At 37.6% G+C, this 20,570-nt stretch overlaps 1 protein-coding gene across 5 annotated transcripts in view; it reads right to left on the reverse strand.

The window, feature by feature from the left end:
* Positions 1-20,570, reverse strand: part of LOC139732968 (uncharacterized) — a 107,572-nt gene that overhangs the window by 55,409 nt on the left and 31,593 nt on the right. For 3 of the 5 annotated variants that reach the window (XM_071643807.1, XM_071643803.1, XM_071643802.1), the window contains 6 exons: positions 15,836-15,997; positions 4,120-4,272; positions 2,783-2,965; positions 1,615-1,767; positions 713-895; positions 7-159 (listed from right to left, as the gene is read on the reverse strand). In XM_071643807.1, the coding sequence (XP_071499908.1) occupies positions 7-159; positions 713-895; positions 1,615-1,767; positions 2,783-2,965; positions 4,120-4,272; positions 15,836-15,997 (987 nt within the window). The remainder of the gene's footprint in view (positions 1-6; positions 160-712; positions 896-1,614; positions 1,768-2,782; positions 2,966-4,119; positions 4,273-15,835; positions 15,998-20,570) is intronic. The other 2 variants (XM_071643804.1, XM_071643805.1) reach the window with 2 other exon arrangements.

Genomic DNA, 20,570 nt, shown 5'->3' on the forward strand with positions numbered 1-20,570 from the left:
TGGTACCATAGTATCGGTCCTTCCACCCTGGAACTCAAAGTAGCAGCATTTCACCCGGAAGCTTGAAAGACGTGGCATACTGAAAATCCATTTGGTCAAGTCTCCTTCCATTGAGGAATGACACTGAGAATCTTCAATTGACAAGTTCAGATTCTGAATCTATCAAGAACAATAATAAAAAAGTGACGTATTGAGGGGAAATACAGATTAGATACTGTCATCACAAATTCGGCGTCTCATTGTAAAAAAAAAAAAAAAATAGATGTTCGTCACAATGCAGTTTTCACAATCGAGATGTAATAACCGAAGATTAAAAAAATTGAGAGTTATGGTAAGGAACATGACAAACTTCTACATATAATTTCATAAACAATTGGATAGATAGAACATTCACATAGAATGTATCCTTAAGTCCGAGGAGAACAAAGAGCATGCAGTATCCGCACAACATCGAATAAGATAATTCTACCATCGTCAACACCACGTCATTCTCACGCTAATACACCTTTTACAGTCTTTTTTTCACTTTTCTGTTCGGTTTCATTTTTGGTCTGACCTATTTTATCCCAGAGATTATTATGATTTCAAGAATTCAAATTCTACTATCAGAGGTTTTCCCGATAAATGGGGTAAAAGAAATCCCGGACACCGAAAAGGCATCAAATGTAGAAAATAGAAATTATGTATAGGCTCTTCTTTCTGAAGATGTTACCTGACATGATGATGCTGACTCAACGGCTGTTGAGAAGAACTTTTCAGGCCAGAAGTCGCATGCCAGAGTGAAGCTCAAAAGACTTGGCAATGTACACACCCATTGGGCCAATTCCCCTCCCATTGAGGAGTGGTATTCAAAATCTCTGTCACTGCTCTGAAAATGCAATTTCAGATCGTCAGTCTGTAGAAACGCAGAGAAATGAATTGAAAATGGCATTGAAAGACAATATCACAGTGAATAACAGAATAATACAAATTCAACATATGAGATTAACGCTATCGTCGTTCTTTCATCCATACTTCTCTTTTTTTTGAAAGAGAGAGAGGGAGAGAGAGAAAGGTTTTCTTTTCATTTTTTTTTTGATTCGTAGTGGTACGTTGACTAAACCTCCCCTGAAAGGCATACCGGCAGAGGTTTGAAAGAAATCTAAATAGTGAAATATTATCCAAATTGTATGGCGATAAGCATTAACAAAGCCCAAAGCCCACTAATGCAAATTTTCTGAAATTTTCCCCTATGTACAGACTTAATGCAGCCAACTTGTAACAATTAATAGGTCTACGTAGAAATGTTTTTAGAACTACGAGGGAAACAGCATATCTCTGTCAGTCTCACGTCAATCCAACAATGTCATTGATGATAGCTCTTTTCAACCCCTATTATTATGTTATTACAAATGATTCGGTGAGCTCCGACCACCCACTACAAAGAATATACATGTTGATATGTGAAATAAAAAAAAAAGGAATAGTAAAACAAGCATATTGAAAGTGGTGCAGATTTGGGTTGTCTGTACTTTTTCCAATTTGCCGAAATTACTATACATATTACATTTATGATATTGATACCAGAGATACTTATATAGAAACAAAAGCAACAGATATCTGACAGGTTGGTACCATAGAATCAGTCTTTCCACCCTGGAACTCAAAGTAGCCACATTTCACCCAGAAGCTTATAAGACGTGGCATACTGGTAATCCATTTGGTCAAGTCTCCTTCCATTGAGGTATGACACTGAGAATCTTCAATTGACAAGCTCAGATTCTGAATCTATTAAGAAGAATAATAATAAAGTGACGTATTGAGGGGAAATACAGATTAGATACTGTCATCACAAATTCAGGATCTCATTGTTAAAAAAAAAATAGATGTTCGTCACAATGCTGTTTTCACAATCGAGATGTAATAACCGAAGATTGAAATTCATGTTGAAATATGCCTTCACATTTTTTTTCTTTTGTCACAGATATGTTAACTCATTTCTACAAAAAAAAACAAAATTAATAAATCCAAATATAATTATTATCTTCCAGGGTGTCTATCCATTACAAAAGAAAAAGATAGCCATGTTCTGAAGAAATCATGACGGTCATATCGACTGTTGCAATGGTTCAAAGCACTACAGTGTGGTTATTAATTTTGCCACGCCCTTTACCAAAGTAATCTAACATGTCTATTCGTCAAAGTCGTATTAAAGTATGTGACCAGTCACTAGTAAAAGAATATAAGAAAGTAGTTTGAATTTAAAAGCAAAATACGAGAGAACAGAACCCAGTGGTTAATGAAAGAGCTCGTTAAGTTTGGCATTTCGAATAACATTTTTCTCGATTCCCGTTCTCTATCGTCTGTTGTCTCCCGTCCGTCTCTTTGACAGTGCAATATTCTTCTCGTGAGAGTTATGGTAAGGAACATGACAAACTTCTACATATAATTTCATAAACAATTGGATAGATAGAACATTCACATAGAATGTATCCTTAAGTCCGAGGAGAACAAAGAGCATGCAGTATCCGCACAACATCGAATAAGATAATTCTACCATCGTCAACACCACGTCATTCTCACCCTAATACACCTTTTACAGTTTTTTTTTTTTCACTTTTCTGTTCGGTTTCATTTTTGGTCTGACCTATGTTATCCCAGAGATTATTATGATTTCAAGAATTCTCATTCTACTATCAGAGGTTTTCCCGATAAATGGGGTAAAAGAAATCCCGGACACCGAAAAGGCATCAAATGTAGAAAATAGAAATTATGTATAGGCTCTTCTTTCTGAAGATGTTACCTGACATGATGATGCTGACTCAACGGCTGTTGAGAAGAACTTTTCAGGCCAGAAGTCGCATGCCAGAGTGAAGCTCGAAAGACTTGGAAATGTACACACCCATCGGGCCAATTCTCTTCCCATTGAGGAGTGGTATTGAACATCTCTGTCACTGCTTTGAAAATGCAATTTCAGATCGTCAGTCTGTAGAAACGCAGAGAAAAGAATCAAAAATGGCATTAAAAGACAATATCACAGAGAATAACAGAATAAAACAAATTCAACATTATGAGATTAACGCTATCGTCGTTCTTTCGTCCAGACTTCTTTCTTTTTTTTTTTTGAAAGAGGAAGAGGGAGAGAGAGAAACGTTTTCTTTTCATTTTTTTTATTCATAGTCGTACGTTGAATAAACCATACCTGAAAGGCATACCGGCAGAGGTTTGACAGAAATCTAAATAGTGAAATATGTGACTGTGCACCTCAAAACGAACATAAAGTCGCACACACTGATTTTACATGAGGACTGAAAATAAGTGAAATGTGTCAACCAAACCAAACTTGACTTTTTCATATTTTCTGAAAGAACGGGTCTTCTTTTATATTATGCTAAAATTTGGTATCATAAAACGGGTAGAAAAGTGTGTTTTTTTAGTAGTTTATCTCGAACATTTTCGGTAGAATAGTGTCATTAGGTGTGTCTTTAGAATCCCTTTTTCATTTCTGAAAAACCTTGTCCATACTCTTCACTTTCAACTCTAATAACTTTTGAAAGGATAGCGCTACTGCTTTGAAAGTTGGCATTAATTATGGACAGAATGTGTTAATGAGGCATGCTTAATTTCAGTTTAATTTGATAATCTCTTCATTGTTGTTACTCTGGTGGTTTACTTCCTGTTTTTTTGTCCCATTCATCGCACAGCCAGCACGGTTTGGTAAAGATTAAGTGCTTGAATAGACACTGTACTTCAGAGCCTCTTTTCTCAGTTCACGCTTTTCCTGAGTTTGTGCTTTCTTTCCAATATTTAGATAGGTTAGGAGAGTCCATTTGACTTGAGTTATACATCATTTTAAAGCTTAAAGTCTGCTCTTTCAGAATATGGTCTTAACTAAAAATTCCTGTCTGGCGACTTTTTGTTTGTTTTGAGGTGCAGAGTCACATATTATCCAAATTGTATGGCGATAATTACGAACAAAGCCCAAAGCCGACTAATGCGAATTTTCTGAAAGTTTTCTTTATATACAGATTTCATGTAGCCACCTTTTGCCGAAATGACCATACACATTACTATCATGATATCAATACCGAAGGTAACTTATAAAGGAACAAAAGCAACATATATCTGACAGGTTGGTACCATAGTATCAGTCTTTCCACCCTGGAACTCAAAGTAGCCACATTTCACCCGGAAGCTTGAAAGACGTGGCATACTGGAAATCCATTTGGTCAAGTCTCCTACCATTGAGGAATGACACTGAGAATCTTCAATTGACAAGTTCAGGTTCTGAATCTATTAAAAAAGAATAATGATAAAAAAAGTGACGTATTAGAGGAAATACAGATTAGATACTGACATCACAAATTCAGGATCTCATTGTAAAATTAAAAAAAAAAATATATGAACGTCACAATGCACTTTTCACTATCGAGATGTAATAACCGAAGATTGAAATTCATGTTGAAATATGTGACCCGCTACAACAAAAAGGTCCTAAAGTCGCGCACGGTCGAAGCCGTGAAAATCGAGTTTGAAGTCAGAGCATCATAATTGGTCAAAACTTACGATTTTCTGATTTTGACATATTATTGGAGTCTGACATGTCTTCTATCATCTGTCGAAATTTTGAAGCAAAATGATGAAAGGAAAGACCAAAAAATAGCGTTTTTCTGGGCCATGTTTTTGGCGTTTCGACCAAGCAGAAACCGGTTCGAAAATTTGGATTGAGCGCCACAGATAGGCTCCGCCCCTAACAATGACCGGAGTGATCTCATTGGTCAGTTTGCTGCTTGCCGCTATCCGAAGCGTGAAGCTCGCACACTGCCAAGTCGACCGGTGCGTGCGGGTGGGATGCGCTATGCCCAGTCGCTTCTCCTGGCATCCTGGTCACTCTGATTGGTCGGTGAGGGGACCGCCGACGCTGTGCTTGAATGAGCATTTCGGGGGTTGCTAGGGTTTACCTTCTATTGTCCGGGGGTGAAAATTGACTATCGTGTCCCTTGATCGCGATTGCGTCGCAAGGAAAACTTTTAGGGCGCTTTTCTCGAAACAGTGATTTCCCATACGTCTCGACATGCTCTCTTTTAAACATCGATATCTCCGCAGCCGATTATTTTCATAAGATGTGTTATATATCAATTTAAAGCAGAAAGATTAGGAAATTTTGTCATGCAATTTTCAAATAATCGACCTCACCCGACTTTAGGATCATTTTGTTGTAGCGGGTCACATATGCCTTCACAGTTTTTTTTCTTTTGTCACAGATATGTTAAATCATTTCTACAAAAAAAAAAAATAAATCCAAATATAATAATTATCTTCAAGGGTGTCTATCCATTACAAAAGAAAAAGATAGCCATGTTGTGAAGAAATCATGACGGTCATATCTATTATTGTAATTGTTCAAAGAACTAGTGTGGTTATTAATTTTGCCACGCTCTTTTCCCAAGTAATCTAACAAGTCTATTCGTCAAACTTGTGTTAAAGTATGTGACCAGTCACTAGGAAAAGAATACAAGAAAGTAGCTTGAATTTAAAAGCAACATACGAGAGAACAGAACCCAGTGGTTAATGAGACAGCTCGTTAAGTTCGGCATTTCCAATAACATTTTTCTCGATTCCCGTTCTCTATCGTCTGCTGTCTGCCGTCCGTCTCTTTGACAGTGCAATATTCTTCTCGTGAGAGTTATGGTAAGGACAGTGGCGTATCTAGGGGGGGGGGGGAAGGGGGGCACGTGTAATGTTCTAATTCCCTGTGTATTTCTGCGCAAAAAAAAAAAACCGCTCAAATTCACAATTGAATTCCAGTGCAAAATAACGCTCGAATTCCCTTTGTATTTCTGCGCTAAACTAATGCTCGAATTCACAACGATTTTCTGCACTGAACTGGCGCTCGAACTCCCTGTGTATTTCAGCGCTCAACTAACGCTCGAATTCACAGTTGAATTTCAGCGCAAAACTAACGCTTGAATTCACTTTGTATTTCTGCCCTAAACTAATGTTCGAATTCATAGCAACTTTCTGCACTGAAATGACGCTCGAACTCCCTGTGTATGTCAGCGCTCAACTAACGCTCGAATTCACAGTTGAATTTCAGCGCAAAACTAACGCTCGAATTCACTTTGTATTTCTGGGCTAAACTAATGCTCGAATTCACAGCGATTTTCTTCACTGAACTAACGCTCGAAATCCCTGTATATTTCTGCGCTCAACTAACGCTCGAATTCACAGGGATTTACTCCACTGAACTAACGCTCGAATTCCCTGTGTATTTCTGCGCTCAACTAAAGCTCGAATTCACAGTTGAATTTCAGCGCAAAACTAACGTTCGAATTCCCTGTGAATTACTGATATCACATATTCGAATTTGTGATATCAATAATTCAATTTGTGATATCACAAAATGGAATTTGTGATATCAGAAATTCGCATTTTTGATATCATAAATAACAATTCTTGATATCACAAATTCAAATTAGTGATATCACAAATTTATTTCGTGATATCACAAATTCGAATTTGTGATATTAAAAATTCATTTTATGATATCACGAATTACCATTGGTTTTTCACGTAAAACCTATTTTTGATGTCAAGAATTCGAATTTCTGATATCACAAATTCATTCAGTGATATCACAAATTGAATTTCTAATATCACAACTTCGAATCTCTGATATCACAAATTGAATTTGTGATATCAAGAATGGATTTTGTGATATCACAAATTCAATTTCTTGATATCTCAAATTAAGTTCATGTGCTACACTTACGGGAATTTGTGATATCACAAATTGAATTCTTGATATATAAAAAAAAATGATTTTTTGATATCACAAAATGGAATTCGTGATATCAGAAATTAATTATTAATGTAAAAAAGGCTTGCCATACGGACGAGTGTCATTAATTTTCCTCTCCAAAATGTTGGCAATTAGGTATTCGTACTGTTCTCCTTCACCTAGGGGGCAGAAATTACCTATAAGGATTGTTGCCTTGAAAAAAAAAATCGCATACACAGAAAGATGATTGTTATATTACATGAAAGAGCTTTCAAAACTCTGTCGAATTGTCATCACGAACCAAAATCCACCTTTCTGCCTGGCAGGCGATGAGTAACGATTATGGTTATTAAAACATAAGAGACAGTCAAAAACTGCTTGAAGAAGAGAAATCCTGAATTTGAGTGGTCAGTGCATGAGTGCATGAAGTGACCAGCTTTTTGGAGTTCTGAAAAATTGTTACATTCAAGAGTTGCACAAGCTTGGTTAAAAGGCATTGGTCATCATTGTTTTTGTAGAGCAGGGATAAAGTCAGTACAATTTCAGTTAAGCTAAAATTGAGAATGTGTATATTTTGAAATTAAGCAAGCAAGAAATTACTATGATGGCAGTATTACCTTGAATAAATTGCAAATGTGGCGCCTTCAGACTCAGAGAAAATGAAAAAAACAACAACATAGGCCTACATTCATCGTTCCAGCAATATGCTATTAATCTTGCTCAAATTATTATGCTGGATGGCTGAAATGAACCACTGCCTACCTCTGAAACTGCGTGTAAAGATGGCGGACTTCATAACATCAAATCATGATGCATCTGAAATAATAAACGTATATTCTTAGCTCATTTCCAGTGGCAATGTGTTAGGCTGTTTAAACCAAAATAATGTTTTACAATATCATTGTATACACGATAATAGGTTTATACGTGTACTTAGGCCCCATTTCATAGGATAAGTTTGGATGGCTACTCTTGCTGGAATGACAACTTCCAATATGCAACAGCCAATCAGGAAGCTAGATTCTTGTCGTTACTATAACAATTGCAATTCCAGCAAGGGTTGCTATCATATCGACTTTTTATGAACATAGGGCCCAAATGTATAAACCCTTTCTCTGTCAGGGAGTCATATATTCACACATTTCACATATAAACCTATGGACATGAAATAAATATGGTACACAGAAGGTTAAACTGCCATGTACACGTATGGAGAAGACATATGGTCATATAAGCCAGTGCCTACCCCCAACATCTGACGGAAGATGCACGTAACCCCTCACGGCCAGGCGTGGCGTGCGGGCCACGTACTTAAACCCTGCGCAACCGTGCGAGTGTCGTGCGTAGACGTACTTCCTCCCTGCTCTAGTCACTCCCTCCCCACGTTTTCAGAAAAAAAAAAAAAAAAAAAAAACGTGAATGCCGTGGCCTCCGCCAAAAACGTACGGACGAAAAGCACGCACGGCTAGTTGTGACCAGGGCTTTATAGCAGTACATTTTGATGTCGATTATCATTGAACAATTTACCTATAAAATAGTATTATCCAAATAAACTTCATGTTTTGATATTTACACTGAAAATCATGAACGCAACTAAGCAAGAGCGAGCGGAGTGAGCAAGGGAGAGGTGGGAGTGGGTTCCCACGATGAGAACGTTTTTTTTTTTTTCATTTAGATGTTGTAAATGTTTCAATTTGATGCAGGTTTTTGCGTGTTTTATCGACTTGTAGCAGTCCCACTTGTTTAAGGTAGCAGTACATTTGGATGTAAATTGTTAATAAACAATTTGCCTATAGAATGGTATCATTTAAATAAGATTCCTGTATTAATTCTTACACTTAGATGTCATGAACGCGACCTAGCAGGGAATGGTGCAATATGATGCAAGTTTTTGCCTGTTTTATCGACTTGAGACAGTCCCCCTTGTTTATGGTAGCAGTATTTTTTGACGTAGGTTGTTAATGAACAATTTGCCTATAGAATGGTATCATTAAAGATATAAACTTCTTGTATTAGTTCTTACAGTGCTGTCATGAACGCGACCGAGCCAAGCAAGCGGAGCGAACGAGGGTTTAGGGTGTGGGAGGGGGTTGTTTCCTCCTCACAGTGAAAACTTTTGCATTTTGATGATGTAAATGGCTGAATATTATGAACGCTGTCTGTTGAGCAATCAAAAAGAAAAATAAAAAAAACACGTGCACACGAGGGTGCACATAAGGGGCATCTCTCTTCCCAAACGAAGATGATTTTTGCATTTTAAGACCTGAGAATCAGCGATCTGGTGCAAACGTTTGGTGCAAAAGAAGTGTAGTTTTTTGCAGCTCCGTCCAAAAAAATCATAATTAATTCAAACAAAATGCGATGTAAAGCGGGTTTGTGCTGCAACATTGACCATTTTGTGGAATGTTTTCCTGTCAATGTATTTTACAGCTGGATATTTTTTCTAGTTGGTTGATCTAAATATCCACTCCTTTTTTATTTCTTTTTCTAAGTATAGGTGTATACCGTTTAATGTTTTGTGTAAATGAAAACAAGGCTGCTTTGACATTTTTGAGATTAATGAAGAAGGATCTCATGCACACTTTATCTGAATTTTGTTTATTTTTCACAAATACACACGCAAATACAATTAAAGATCTTGAATAGTTCAGGGGTGAGGGAGGGCAACTGACGGGGTAATATCCTAGCAACTCCCCTTTTCCATCTCTCATGTCTTTCCTTGTCCATTATCTGGACAACCAACACAATTAATTGGTCTAAAGGTGGACTTGGGCCTTCTTTGCCTAGTGTCGGTCTCGTGAGCCTTTTAAGAGTAGTGCCGGGATTGTTGAATTTGTTTGCGTAGTGTCGGATCGTGACATTTTTGTGCGTAGTGTCGAACTCATTAGTGGGGTGGCTTAGTGACAAATATACTGATAATCGTGACACGCCGGACAAAAGTGTCATTTTTTCCTCAGACACTTGTATATATATGAGGATCAAAGTTAGGGGGTGCTCCAAGAAATACGCCAACAGAAAAATGAGAAAATACCCTTAATTTGTACATAACAATAATGTCTGAATTCAAAGACTATACACAGGGCATTCGCCAGGTTTCTGTACAATGCAATGCAATGTACATGGTTGCTAGTCTTAAAATTCAGACCCTCAATACGACATATTATGTGCATGTTTACAATAATACACCGTTTTTACTGGTTTTCCTATAGTAACAGGTGGTTTAGTCTGTGTTGCAGACCTGAGGGAGGTGTGTTGGAACAGTCCAGTTTTCTTAAGCACCTTTTCATTAAATGATTTTATATTATTTCTGGTAAAGGATTTGTTTAGTACTGTTTACCTCATGTAGAGAAATGGCGAAGAGTGAAGTGTGACTCTGGCTCAGATACTTTAAATCTTGGGCAATGACTGAATCAGGTGTAGGACGTATGTCACAGCTCATTTTTTCTCCTAGTACCACTAGTTTACCAGTAGAAGAGCTGCATATTCCATTGAGAACTGAAGGTTTTGGGTATTGCCCTACATAATTCCAAACAAATTTAACCCGTTTCCTCCAAGATTGTGTGAATTCCATATTAGCGCAGGGATTACCCGGTTCCCGCAAGCAATTTTTATAGTCCGCACTTCCCCTCTCTATATGTTTCTTATTTCTTATGGGGGTTATTCAAATGTTCAAAAAGGGTAAAAGTTTGTTTTCACAGATGAAGATGAATTTAGACAATTTGAATATTTTTAAATATATATTTATATTTGTAATTTCACTCATAAAGACTTAAAGCGGTTTGAATATTTTTGGTCTGATAGCTATGTATAGACATGTTATTCAAAAGTAAAAGCAATGTTTTATTGGTTCACATTATCCAAAGGGGGTGGGATGTAGTTGACTTGTGAACAAAGTCTATGAGGAAGTTTACAAAGTTGATAAAAATAAAACAAAATCGGCATAGAGCAGAATCTGAATCACAATACATGTATAATATGACAAAATTCCCGACCCCAAAGGTGGTTGATTCTATGATGCTTTATGTCAAAGTACATTCCACCCAAAATACATGTGATTGATAGGAGGAAAAAGTATGGTACATTAAAAACATCAATAGTTCAACTAACCCCTAATAGTCCAGCAGCATATGATTGTTAAGTTTTATCGCCTTGTCAATTAAAGATGATGTTACATAATGACAATTATCAAAGTCAGCTAGATCTACTAGTATATCAAGAAACCAAAAAGAAGGGGTGGGATGGGATGGGGAGAGAAGAATGAAGTAAGTTATCGGTATCCGTAGTTTTGGTTTTCAGTATATTCATTTTAATTTCCTTAATTCCCGTTAGGTCACCATGGATTGGAGAGTTTGTGCACTAGTACTCTGCCAGGAACAAACACAAGAAAAACTTAAAGGTCCTTTGTATACTTTTGGGAGAGTGACTTGAAAAAATTTTTCAGGATATCACATTTCATGCATAATATGTGTAGGTCTGGGGGCATTTCATGAAGCATTTTGTCCGACAAGTTGCCAGACAAATTTGACCAAACTGCTTCATGAAATGCCCCCCCCCCCTGTTGTATCACAAGACATCCTCCCAGTTTTTGCAATCAAAGCAAACACATAAGGAGATATCAATATTTTTCTCATTAATGTATAAATTTCGGACGGTTTAGTCTGGAAACATTTTATTATAAAAATATTGTTCACATTTTGTGTTATTAACAATACTGAACATTGATGTATAAATACAGATTCATTTTTTTTTTTAAACAGAGGTTCTTTCTAGATCCGTAACTCACACTTAAGAATAATATCATTTTCAAGCACTAATTCTGTTTTTTTTTTTTTGCCTTTAATTGTCCACAAAAAGGAGGACTCAATGCATAAAAGGTGTATGCCTTATTTTTGGACAAATGTTGAGGAGATCAGGAAAATTATACATATTGATGTAGATTTTGGACCTGAAGGAGCAGTTGAAGCATTTTTACGAAACAATGTCTTGTGGCATCGTTCTTATCATCAAAAATTGATGCTGACAAACTCAAATGAAAATTTGAGGGGGGAAGAAAAGACGAACATAATGACATGAGACAGCTTGATAAAGATTAAACGCAAAAATAGACAGTGCAGCCTCTTTTCTCAGTTCATACTTATCCAGAGTGTGTACTTTCTTTCCAGTACCGGTATTATTATTCAGATAGGTTAGGGGAATCCATTTGAATTGAGTGATACATCATTTTATAACTTAGAGTCTGCTCTTTCAGAAGCTGTCCTTCAAGGATAAGTCCACCTTCATGCGCACGTGGATTGAGTGAATACAACAATATTAGTAGGACACATCACAGAAAGCTTGGAAAAAAAATCATACAGTACGTTCAAAAGTTATGATTTTTTAAAATGTCTGCACAGTCGCGGCTGGATGAAAAGACTACCACAGTGTATGATGTCACATGCGCACATTGTAAGGAAAATAAAAAGAGAATTTCACAAAACCACACTTTTTGAGTAAAGTTCACATTTCTTTGACTTGCTACTGACGTATGTTAAGGGTAATAATTATTCCCCCTGCCTTCTGAAAGAGAAGTCGAGTATCCTTTTGTAAGTGAAAACATGTTGAATTTTCTTTATTCATTCTTTATATCGTCGTACACATGTGACGTTACAAGGAACAGTAGTCTTCTCATCCAGCCTCGACTGAGCAGAAACTTCAAAAATTCATAACTTTAGAACGGATTGTCCAATTTTCCTCAAAACTCTCACTGATGTGTTAGACTATTGTTGCTGCATTCACTCAACCCACATGCTATGAAGGTGAAAAATCTTTGTCTGGCGACTTTTTGTTGATCAATTATACCAACCCTGATGGAAATCTCTTCAAATTCATGGACGTTCTAAAGTCTCCTTTAAGTTTAACCAAAATCTACATATGTAGTTGCCATGGGAACGTACCACTTAACACTAATCAAAAGTATTTCAAACCTCTATACATCCCGTCGATCAGTTGTACCTATTCAAATGGAATCTCTTCCAAACTGAAAAATAGCCTCCTGTAACTAACTTCAACTAAAAATCCTAGTTTTGGGTTGCCATGGCAACGTACAAATCAACAATTATATTTGACCCCTGCTTTATACTCTTGGTACCTTCTATATAACGTTCATATCAAATTTTGTGAAAACTGAATCTTCCTACCTGGAGAAATAAACAAAAACATGATTTTTAGAAAAAAGTTCATTGACCTTTGACCTTTGACCTTTGGAAAATTCACTTCAAATTCAATCAAAATATTTCACTTGTTCTCAATATTTTGCCTGCCAAGTTTTATCCAGATTGGATATTCCTGACTTGAGAAATAGCCAAAAAAACCTATTTCACAAATAAAGGTCAAAGACCTCTGACCTCTGACCTCCTTCCCAGCATCAATTTTTTTGGAGCACCCTATTTTTTGAGAAGGTACATCATGAAGTACCTTTGGTGAAAAAATCACGCTTTTGTCCGCCGTGTCACGATAATTTCACTAAGCTACCCCACTACATGGGCTGTGCAAATCGTGGGTATTTTTTTTTTTTACTTGATGTCGAAATCGTGGGCATTTTTGCTTAGTGCCCAACTCGTGGGCTGTATAACTAGTGGGCTGTATGACTTGTGGGCTGTTTGACTCTTGGGTATCGGTCTCGTGATGTGCACCCATTTTACGTGGTAGCGGGAAAACTACCCTACAGCAAAATGAACTCTTCCAGTCTCCCTCCAAACCAATCAACTTCTCTAAGGCTCCCCCATCAGAAAATCGAGTAAAGTTGCAATTTCATTATAAAAGAATTCCTAATCTTTTTCGTCATTTCAGCGAGTTCATTGGTGATCGTGACGCATGCACGTACCTGCGTATTGAATCTCTAACGTTTCCCATGCAAACCATTCTTTGCTTTGAATTGTCTGGAATGGAATGATTTACTGTTGTCGGGATCTTCAACATACAGCGGCTCCGTTTGAGCTTACATCATCCACCTTTGCTTGTTATTCTTCAGCACTCGGAAATCATATTCATCATTTGTGACCGTGCACCTCAAAACGAACATAAAGTCGCACACACTGATTTTGCGTGAGGACTGAAAACAAGTGAAATGGGTCAACCTAGCCGAACTTGACTTTTTCATATTTTCTGAAAGAGCAGGTCGTCTTTTACATTATGCTAAAATTTGGTGTCATAAAACGGGCAGGAAAGTGTGTTTTTTGGCAGTTTATCTCGAACATTTTTGATAGAATAGTGTGATTAGGTGTGTCTTCAGAATCCCTTTTTCATTTCTGAAAAACCTTGTCCACACTCTTCACTTTCAACTCTAATGACTTTTAAAAGGATAGTGCTACTGCTTTGAAAGTTGGCATTAATTATGGACAGAATGTGTTAATGAGGCATGTTTAATTTCAGTTTAATCTGATAATCCCTTCATTGTTGTTACTCCAGTGGTTTACTTCCTGTTTTTTGTCCCATTCATCGCACAGCCAGCACGGTTTGGTAAAGATTAAGTGCTTGAATAGACACTGTACTTCAGAGCCTCTTTTCTCAGTTCCCACTTTTTCTGAGGTTGTGCTTTCTTTCCAATATTTAGATAGCTTAGGAGAGTCCATTTGATTTGGGTTATACATCATTTTAAAGCTTAAAGTCTGCTCTTTTAGAATATGGTCTTAACTAAAAATTCATGTCTGGCGACTTTTTGTTTGTTTTGAGGTGCACTGTCACATTTATGGTGATGATCTAAATAATAGCCATTACCTTATTGTCTTGTTCCTTGTTTTCTTGCATCTCCTCTTCTATACTATCCACACATACCGACGTAATCCATCAAAAACTGTGCACCATATCTGTGACTTTAACTCTAATAAATTCTAAATTTCCCCATCCTCTTTCAATTTACTTTCCCCCATTGGGTTCTTATCCTTTGATTTCGACTCTTCACACTCTGGAGATTATTTTTCCGAACATTCACAACAGTGTACATCTGATTGTTTTATGTTAATCCCAAAAATGCAAAATAGTATTTGTGGAGAAGATGGCTACCCCCTCCCACACCCTCCATTTCAACCTGACAACTTCCTAGGTAGGACTACACATTGGATGTCGCTCACGCTGGACACGAACCACAGTTTCGTCTTTCAATTGTCTGTGATTATCAATTTTGTGACTCTTTTTGATTAAAAAAAACCAATTCGCCAAAGAGGTGCGCCATTCAGGTCTCAAATTTGCAAAATCTTCCTTGTGTGAGAGGGGGATCCTCCTCTTCCAGACCCCCACCCCCACACTCCTTCGCACAGTTATTCCAACTCAAGTCTTCCTCCCCAATCGTGAAACGGATCGACGCCCCTGCCCTTCTCACAGAATGAACGGGAAAGGTGATTTCCAGCGGTTTTTCTCCATTATTTTTTTTTTTGTAGAGTATACCCTGAAATCAGGTATGATTTAAAATCCTTTGCACACTCTTCACTTTCACTTCTAATGACTTTTGAAGGATGATGGTATTGAGTTGGTACTGAAAGTAGGCATCATGGGTAGAATGTGTTAATAGATCATGCTCAACTTCAGCTTAATCCGATAATCTCCCCATTGTTGTTGCTCCGGTGGTTTACGATCTGTTTTTTTTTTTCTTGTCACCCCTTCATCGCACGGCCACCACTGTTCGGTATTAAAAGATTAAGCGCTTGAATATACCCTGTCCTTCAAAGCCTGTTTCTCGGTTCACACTTTACAGAGTGTGTGCTTTCTTCAAAACGTTCAGATGTGTTAGTTGAGTCAATCTGAATTGAGTTATATATCATTTTAAAGCTTACAGCCTGCTCTTTCAGCATATTTAGCAGCTGCCCTTAACTAAAAATCTATATTGGACAATTGTTTTGTTTTGTTTTGTTTTGTTTTGTTTTTTTGCTTTCGTAATGCAGGGGCTCATATAGCAGCAAGTTTGAGTTATCTTATTCACTATGGAATTATGTTCAAAAACAAGACCCTAGAATTACTATTTACAAATATCATAATTATAACACTTGAACTTCAGCTGCATAGAATACCTTTACAAATGAAGATATTGCATAAAGGTCTTACATTGCAATTTGAATCACTTGCGCCGAGGATTTTGAAGAAATCCATGTGAAATTGTGAGTGGAGTATCGTGAGTTTTTTCAACACACGGCTTGAACAGATACTCTCCGCCAATTCATGCGACGTAGTTCTTCCGCAGGTCATATCTTGAATGGACAGTGATCGCTGATGGGAATGAATAGAAATTGTTGGAAAATAAAAATTGGTTATAAAGCAAACATTTTTGCAAAAGATGACATACAGCTGCTTTGGAGTTGAAACAATGAATAATTAAATGGAAGACGTAACACACTGAATAAATTTCGATATTCACACTTCACAAGACTTACTACTTAATATTAGAAACAGCTTCATTAACTTGCGAACGGTATGCAGAATAAAACGAATGAACGTCATTTTGAAAGTGTTTGAAATATTGTCATCATGATACGAAAAATATTTATATTTTTTTCAATGATGCTGCACTTGATACATAGCAGTCACGCCTATTTGCAAAATTTTGCGTATTTATTTGTGTTGTTTTTGGGCAGATTTTATATATTCAATTCAACTCGATTCAAATTAGATTGTATTTCCAAAGGCACATTTTTGTTGATATAAGTTCAAGGGAAAAAAAAAGTTCAATGTATCACAACAATATATGGACCTAATGTTCCAAATGATTGTGTCATTAGAAAAGAGAGGCCCACGTGAAAGACAAGTTTGTAAAAGTATGGGTCACTCAAAGATAGAACTTGTAATGCAGAAAAAAGGGCAAAAACACTACACAGGCTCAAAGCGCTCACTGTTAACAAGGAGAAAGGACAAAAAAACAAGAGAAATGGGAAGGGAGGTTAGAGTAATAAAGGACGGGAAAACGATGAAGGAAGGAAGAAAAGAAGGACTACTTATGGGTAGCAGGGGTCCTCAATGCAAGTAGGGCTATTGCCAGACACTATGTAATAAACATCAACATAATTATGCAAATGAGATGAAAAATGTGTAGGCCTTCTTCAAGTGTTATTTAAGAACCAAACAAAACTGTCCTTAATTTTCTCTTGAATACAGCAAGACTTTTTACGGTTTTTAAATCACCAAGTTGGGCACAAAAGCTTTGTCCTGTGTAAATCAAAACTGAGAAGATGGCTGGATAGCCAATATTCAGCAACGCTAAGCTGGTCTTCTGCGGGGTCCAGTTGAATGTGAGGTGGGACCACTTCACCGGGTTAAATACCCTGCTCTTTGCGATGAATGAATGAAGCGGGATCTTTTACGTGTATGCGTTGTGACTCTCTCATACACAGAACCTCCATTTTATGTCCTATCCGAGGGACAGAGTGTTTGTCTCTTGCTAGAGTAGACGTATTATTACACAGCATTGCTAAGTCCAGACTCGGGTTCGAACCCGGGTACTTAGGATCGTAGGGCAGACGCACTACCGACTGTGCCAACTTACCAGAATAATAAAAGGTAAATTAAATTAATTAGATTTCCTTAATTGTTGGAAACATTATGATAATTGGAATTTTCAAGAAAAACACATCATCATATGTTATTTAAGCTTCGTTTTTTTTTTTCTAAAATGAAACATAAATTGTCGTAATTGATACAAATTTAAAACAATCCCCCTCCATATCATGCAAAGCAGACGTACACTGGGACATTGACTATTTTCTGAATTATTTTCTTGTAAACTTAATTTCACAGATTGGTGTTTTTCTAGGTTGTTGATCTGAACGTCCACATTTTATTTCTTTTAAGTAGGTGTATATCATCCGGGACAATAGATTTTGTTATTAGTAGGAGAGGAGACGTCTATCATAACTGCTCCTGGAGTTGTGGATATTTTTCGATATTTACATGTTCCTTTGCACATACTGGTGTTATGCTTTGTTACTGTGACATAGACGTGACAATATGACAACTTGAACATCAAAAAGATACTGTTTCGTCGCTTGATTTTGGTGTAATTTGACGGTCAAAATGTCGAGCAACGGGCGATCTGCTGAACACGAAGCTCCGAAAACCCGCGCCCGGACCAGGGGCTGATTCAAGCACCGATGACCGAGGAACTGACCGCTGGTCATCAAACCGAGGCAGGGACAATCGAGGGTAATACCACTCTCGATCTCGCCATTGAAGTGAAAATAAAGGAAGCTCTTTGTTCTGATGATGTGTTGAAAGCTCTCGTGTGCGCCGTGAAAGAAGCTGTTCTTGAACAAGTTACACAGCAGGTGTATGAGGCTCTCAAAATGGACGCTGACCAACACCAAGTTCATGTGAACAGTTTGGAAAAGAAAGTGAAGGATCTGGAAGGAAAACTCTCCGCCATGAACTCAGCGCTCGAGGAACAAGAGCAGTATAGTCGCCGCAACTGTCTGCGATTCTACGGTGTCAAGGAAAAGCCGGGCGAAAGTACCGATACACTCATCACCGACATTGTGAGAGACCACATGAACATTCACCTGGCAGCATCCGACATTGATCGCAGCCATAGAATCACCCCGAGAAGCAGCACCAGGACAGGGCCAGAGAGGGGAAAAAGCATCATAGTCAAGTTCGCCAGCTACAATGTGCGTCAAAAGGTCTACGCTGCAAGGTCGAAGTTGAAAGGGACATCTGTCTTCATCAACGAGGATCTTACCAGTCATCGCCAGAGCTTGATGTACGCTGCGAGGACCAGTGATGCCATCCCCTGGACATGGTCGCAAGATGGAAAGATCTACGCCTTGACAACTGGAACTCGTGCTGACAGGAGGAAAATAGTCATCCGGACAAAGGCCGACATCGAACGTCTCAGCTAGTTGCAATGAGTATGATGGTAATAGAGTAACGTAACGATGACTTAGCAATATGCCAACACTATACCCATGTACCATATGCTGTAAAGCAGTCAAAAATAATAAAAATGCTATGATGTGTGTTAAATGTTCATTATGGTGCCATCTCAAATGCACGTCAGTTGATAGAAAAACATTCGAATCAGAAAATGATTGAATATGTGATGTTTGTTTATCCAAAGAATTGCCATTCTATCCATATTCACTCAACCCCGAGTTAAGTGGGCCATCCGATGAGTGCATAAGTACAGACAGATATGAACCCAACGTTGAAGATTTTGAAGTAAATGTTCAGAGAATTTCTAAGTGTAAAGGATTGAAATTGACACATTTAAATTGCACGTCTTTATTGAAGAACATAGATGAACTGAGATCACTTCAACATAAACTTTCACCTGATGATTTTTTTTTTGACTGAAACACATATACATGATTTAATTTCTGATTCTGAATTAAGTATTGATGGATATGATATCATACGCAGGGATAGGGACCGCTATGGAGGTGGTGTCGCCGCCTATGTCAAATCAAATATGATGTATGAAATACGTACAGATTTAGTCGGAAGACAGTCTGGAGTTGTTGCCTATTGAATTGAAGTTCACAAATAGAAAGAACTTGATAATAGTTGTGTGGTATAGGCCACCTAGCGCCAATCATGAAGTATTTGAACATTTTCAATCGTTTTTGCAAATTATCGATGACTTAAACACTGATTTTGTTATTCTCGGTGACATCAATTGTAATGTGATGAAGCCGTCTGGTGTGAATTTATGGCAGACTAAGCGACTCTTACAATAGTTTGAAAGTTATAACTTAACACAAGTTATTGATAGTCCGACCAGAGTCACACAAACAACTTCTTCGATTGTAGATTTGGTTATCACCAATAAGTCTGAAAAAATTGTTCAGTCTGGTGTTTTGCCCATTTCTCAGAGCGATCATTTTTTGATATACTGTACATGGGGAAATAAATCGCCTGGATTACAAGGAAATTGTTACAGGTACAGAGAAATGCGTAATGTTAATAAAGTAAATATGACAGAATTTGTCGATGATGTGAGTAAAATAATTTGGAGTGATATCACAATTATGACAAATGTTGATGATGCATATCGCTCGTTTGAGGAAAGTTTAATGAAAGTCATTGATAAACATGCACCATTAACGAAACAAAGAGTTAAAAAGAAAAACTCGCCATTGATGACTGTTAATATGCTGGAATTAATTCGCACAAGAAATGTACAAAATAAAAAAAGCAATAAAATCTAAGCAAGAATGTGATTGGTTTGAATATCGGAAACTAAGGAATCTCGTCACTCTAGTTACGTTCAGACGGCAGGCCCTAACCTCGAGGTTAGGAAACCTCGAGGTTTAGCTCTTGCCCCCTAACTACGACGTGTGTCCACACGACGAATCTTAACCTCGAGGTTACGAAACCTCGAAGTTATAGCTTCTGCCCCCCGTAACTACGAGTGGGTCCCACTCGATGTTAAAACCACAAAACCGGAAGTTTCAGCCCACACTGCAACAAGGCGTCTATTTATTCTTTAGTCCAACCCTGTCGGACTCGCTTACAGGCACTCTTTTTCTCTGTCATGGTAATATGTATGCAGAGATAGCACTGCACTGATGACTTTATGCCTTTATGAAGATATTCATCAAAAACATTTTTTTTTTTTTTTTTAGCGTCGGAGAAGAATATAGAATACCGTAGCGAGTTTGACGTGTTCAGTTTCAGAGATCAAGCGCATGGGAAGAAAAGATGATGTTGTTGTGTCATGCGTCATAGGTTTTTCACGTGTAGTGTATTTGTGGTGTACGTTTGGGAGGTTGACCCGGAAGCAGAGGGAAATTGTGGGGGCTGGAGTTTACGGCGAGGTCACTCTTAACTTCGAGTTCGTTGTTTTTTGTGTCCA

Source organism: Diadema antillarum, unplaced genomic scaffold (assembly GCF_040938485.1).
Source record: "Diadema antillarum isolate AM-2024a unplaced genomic scaffold, OU_Dant_1.0 seq00000457_RagTag, whole genome shotgun sequence".
In the NCBI taxonomy this organism is placed as follows: Eukaryota; Metazoa; Echinodermata; class Echinoidea; order Diadematoida; family Diadematidae; genus Diadema; species Diadema antillarum.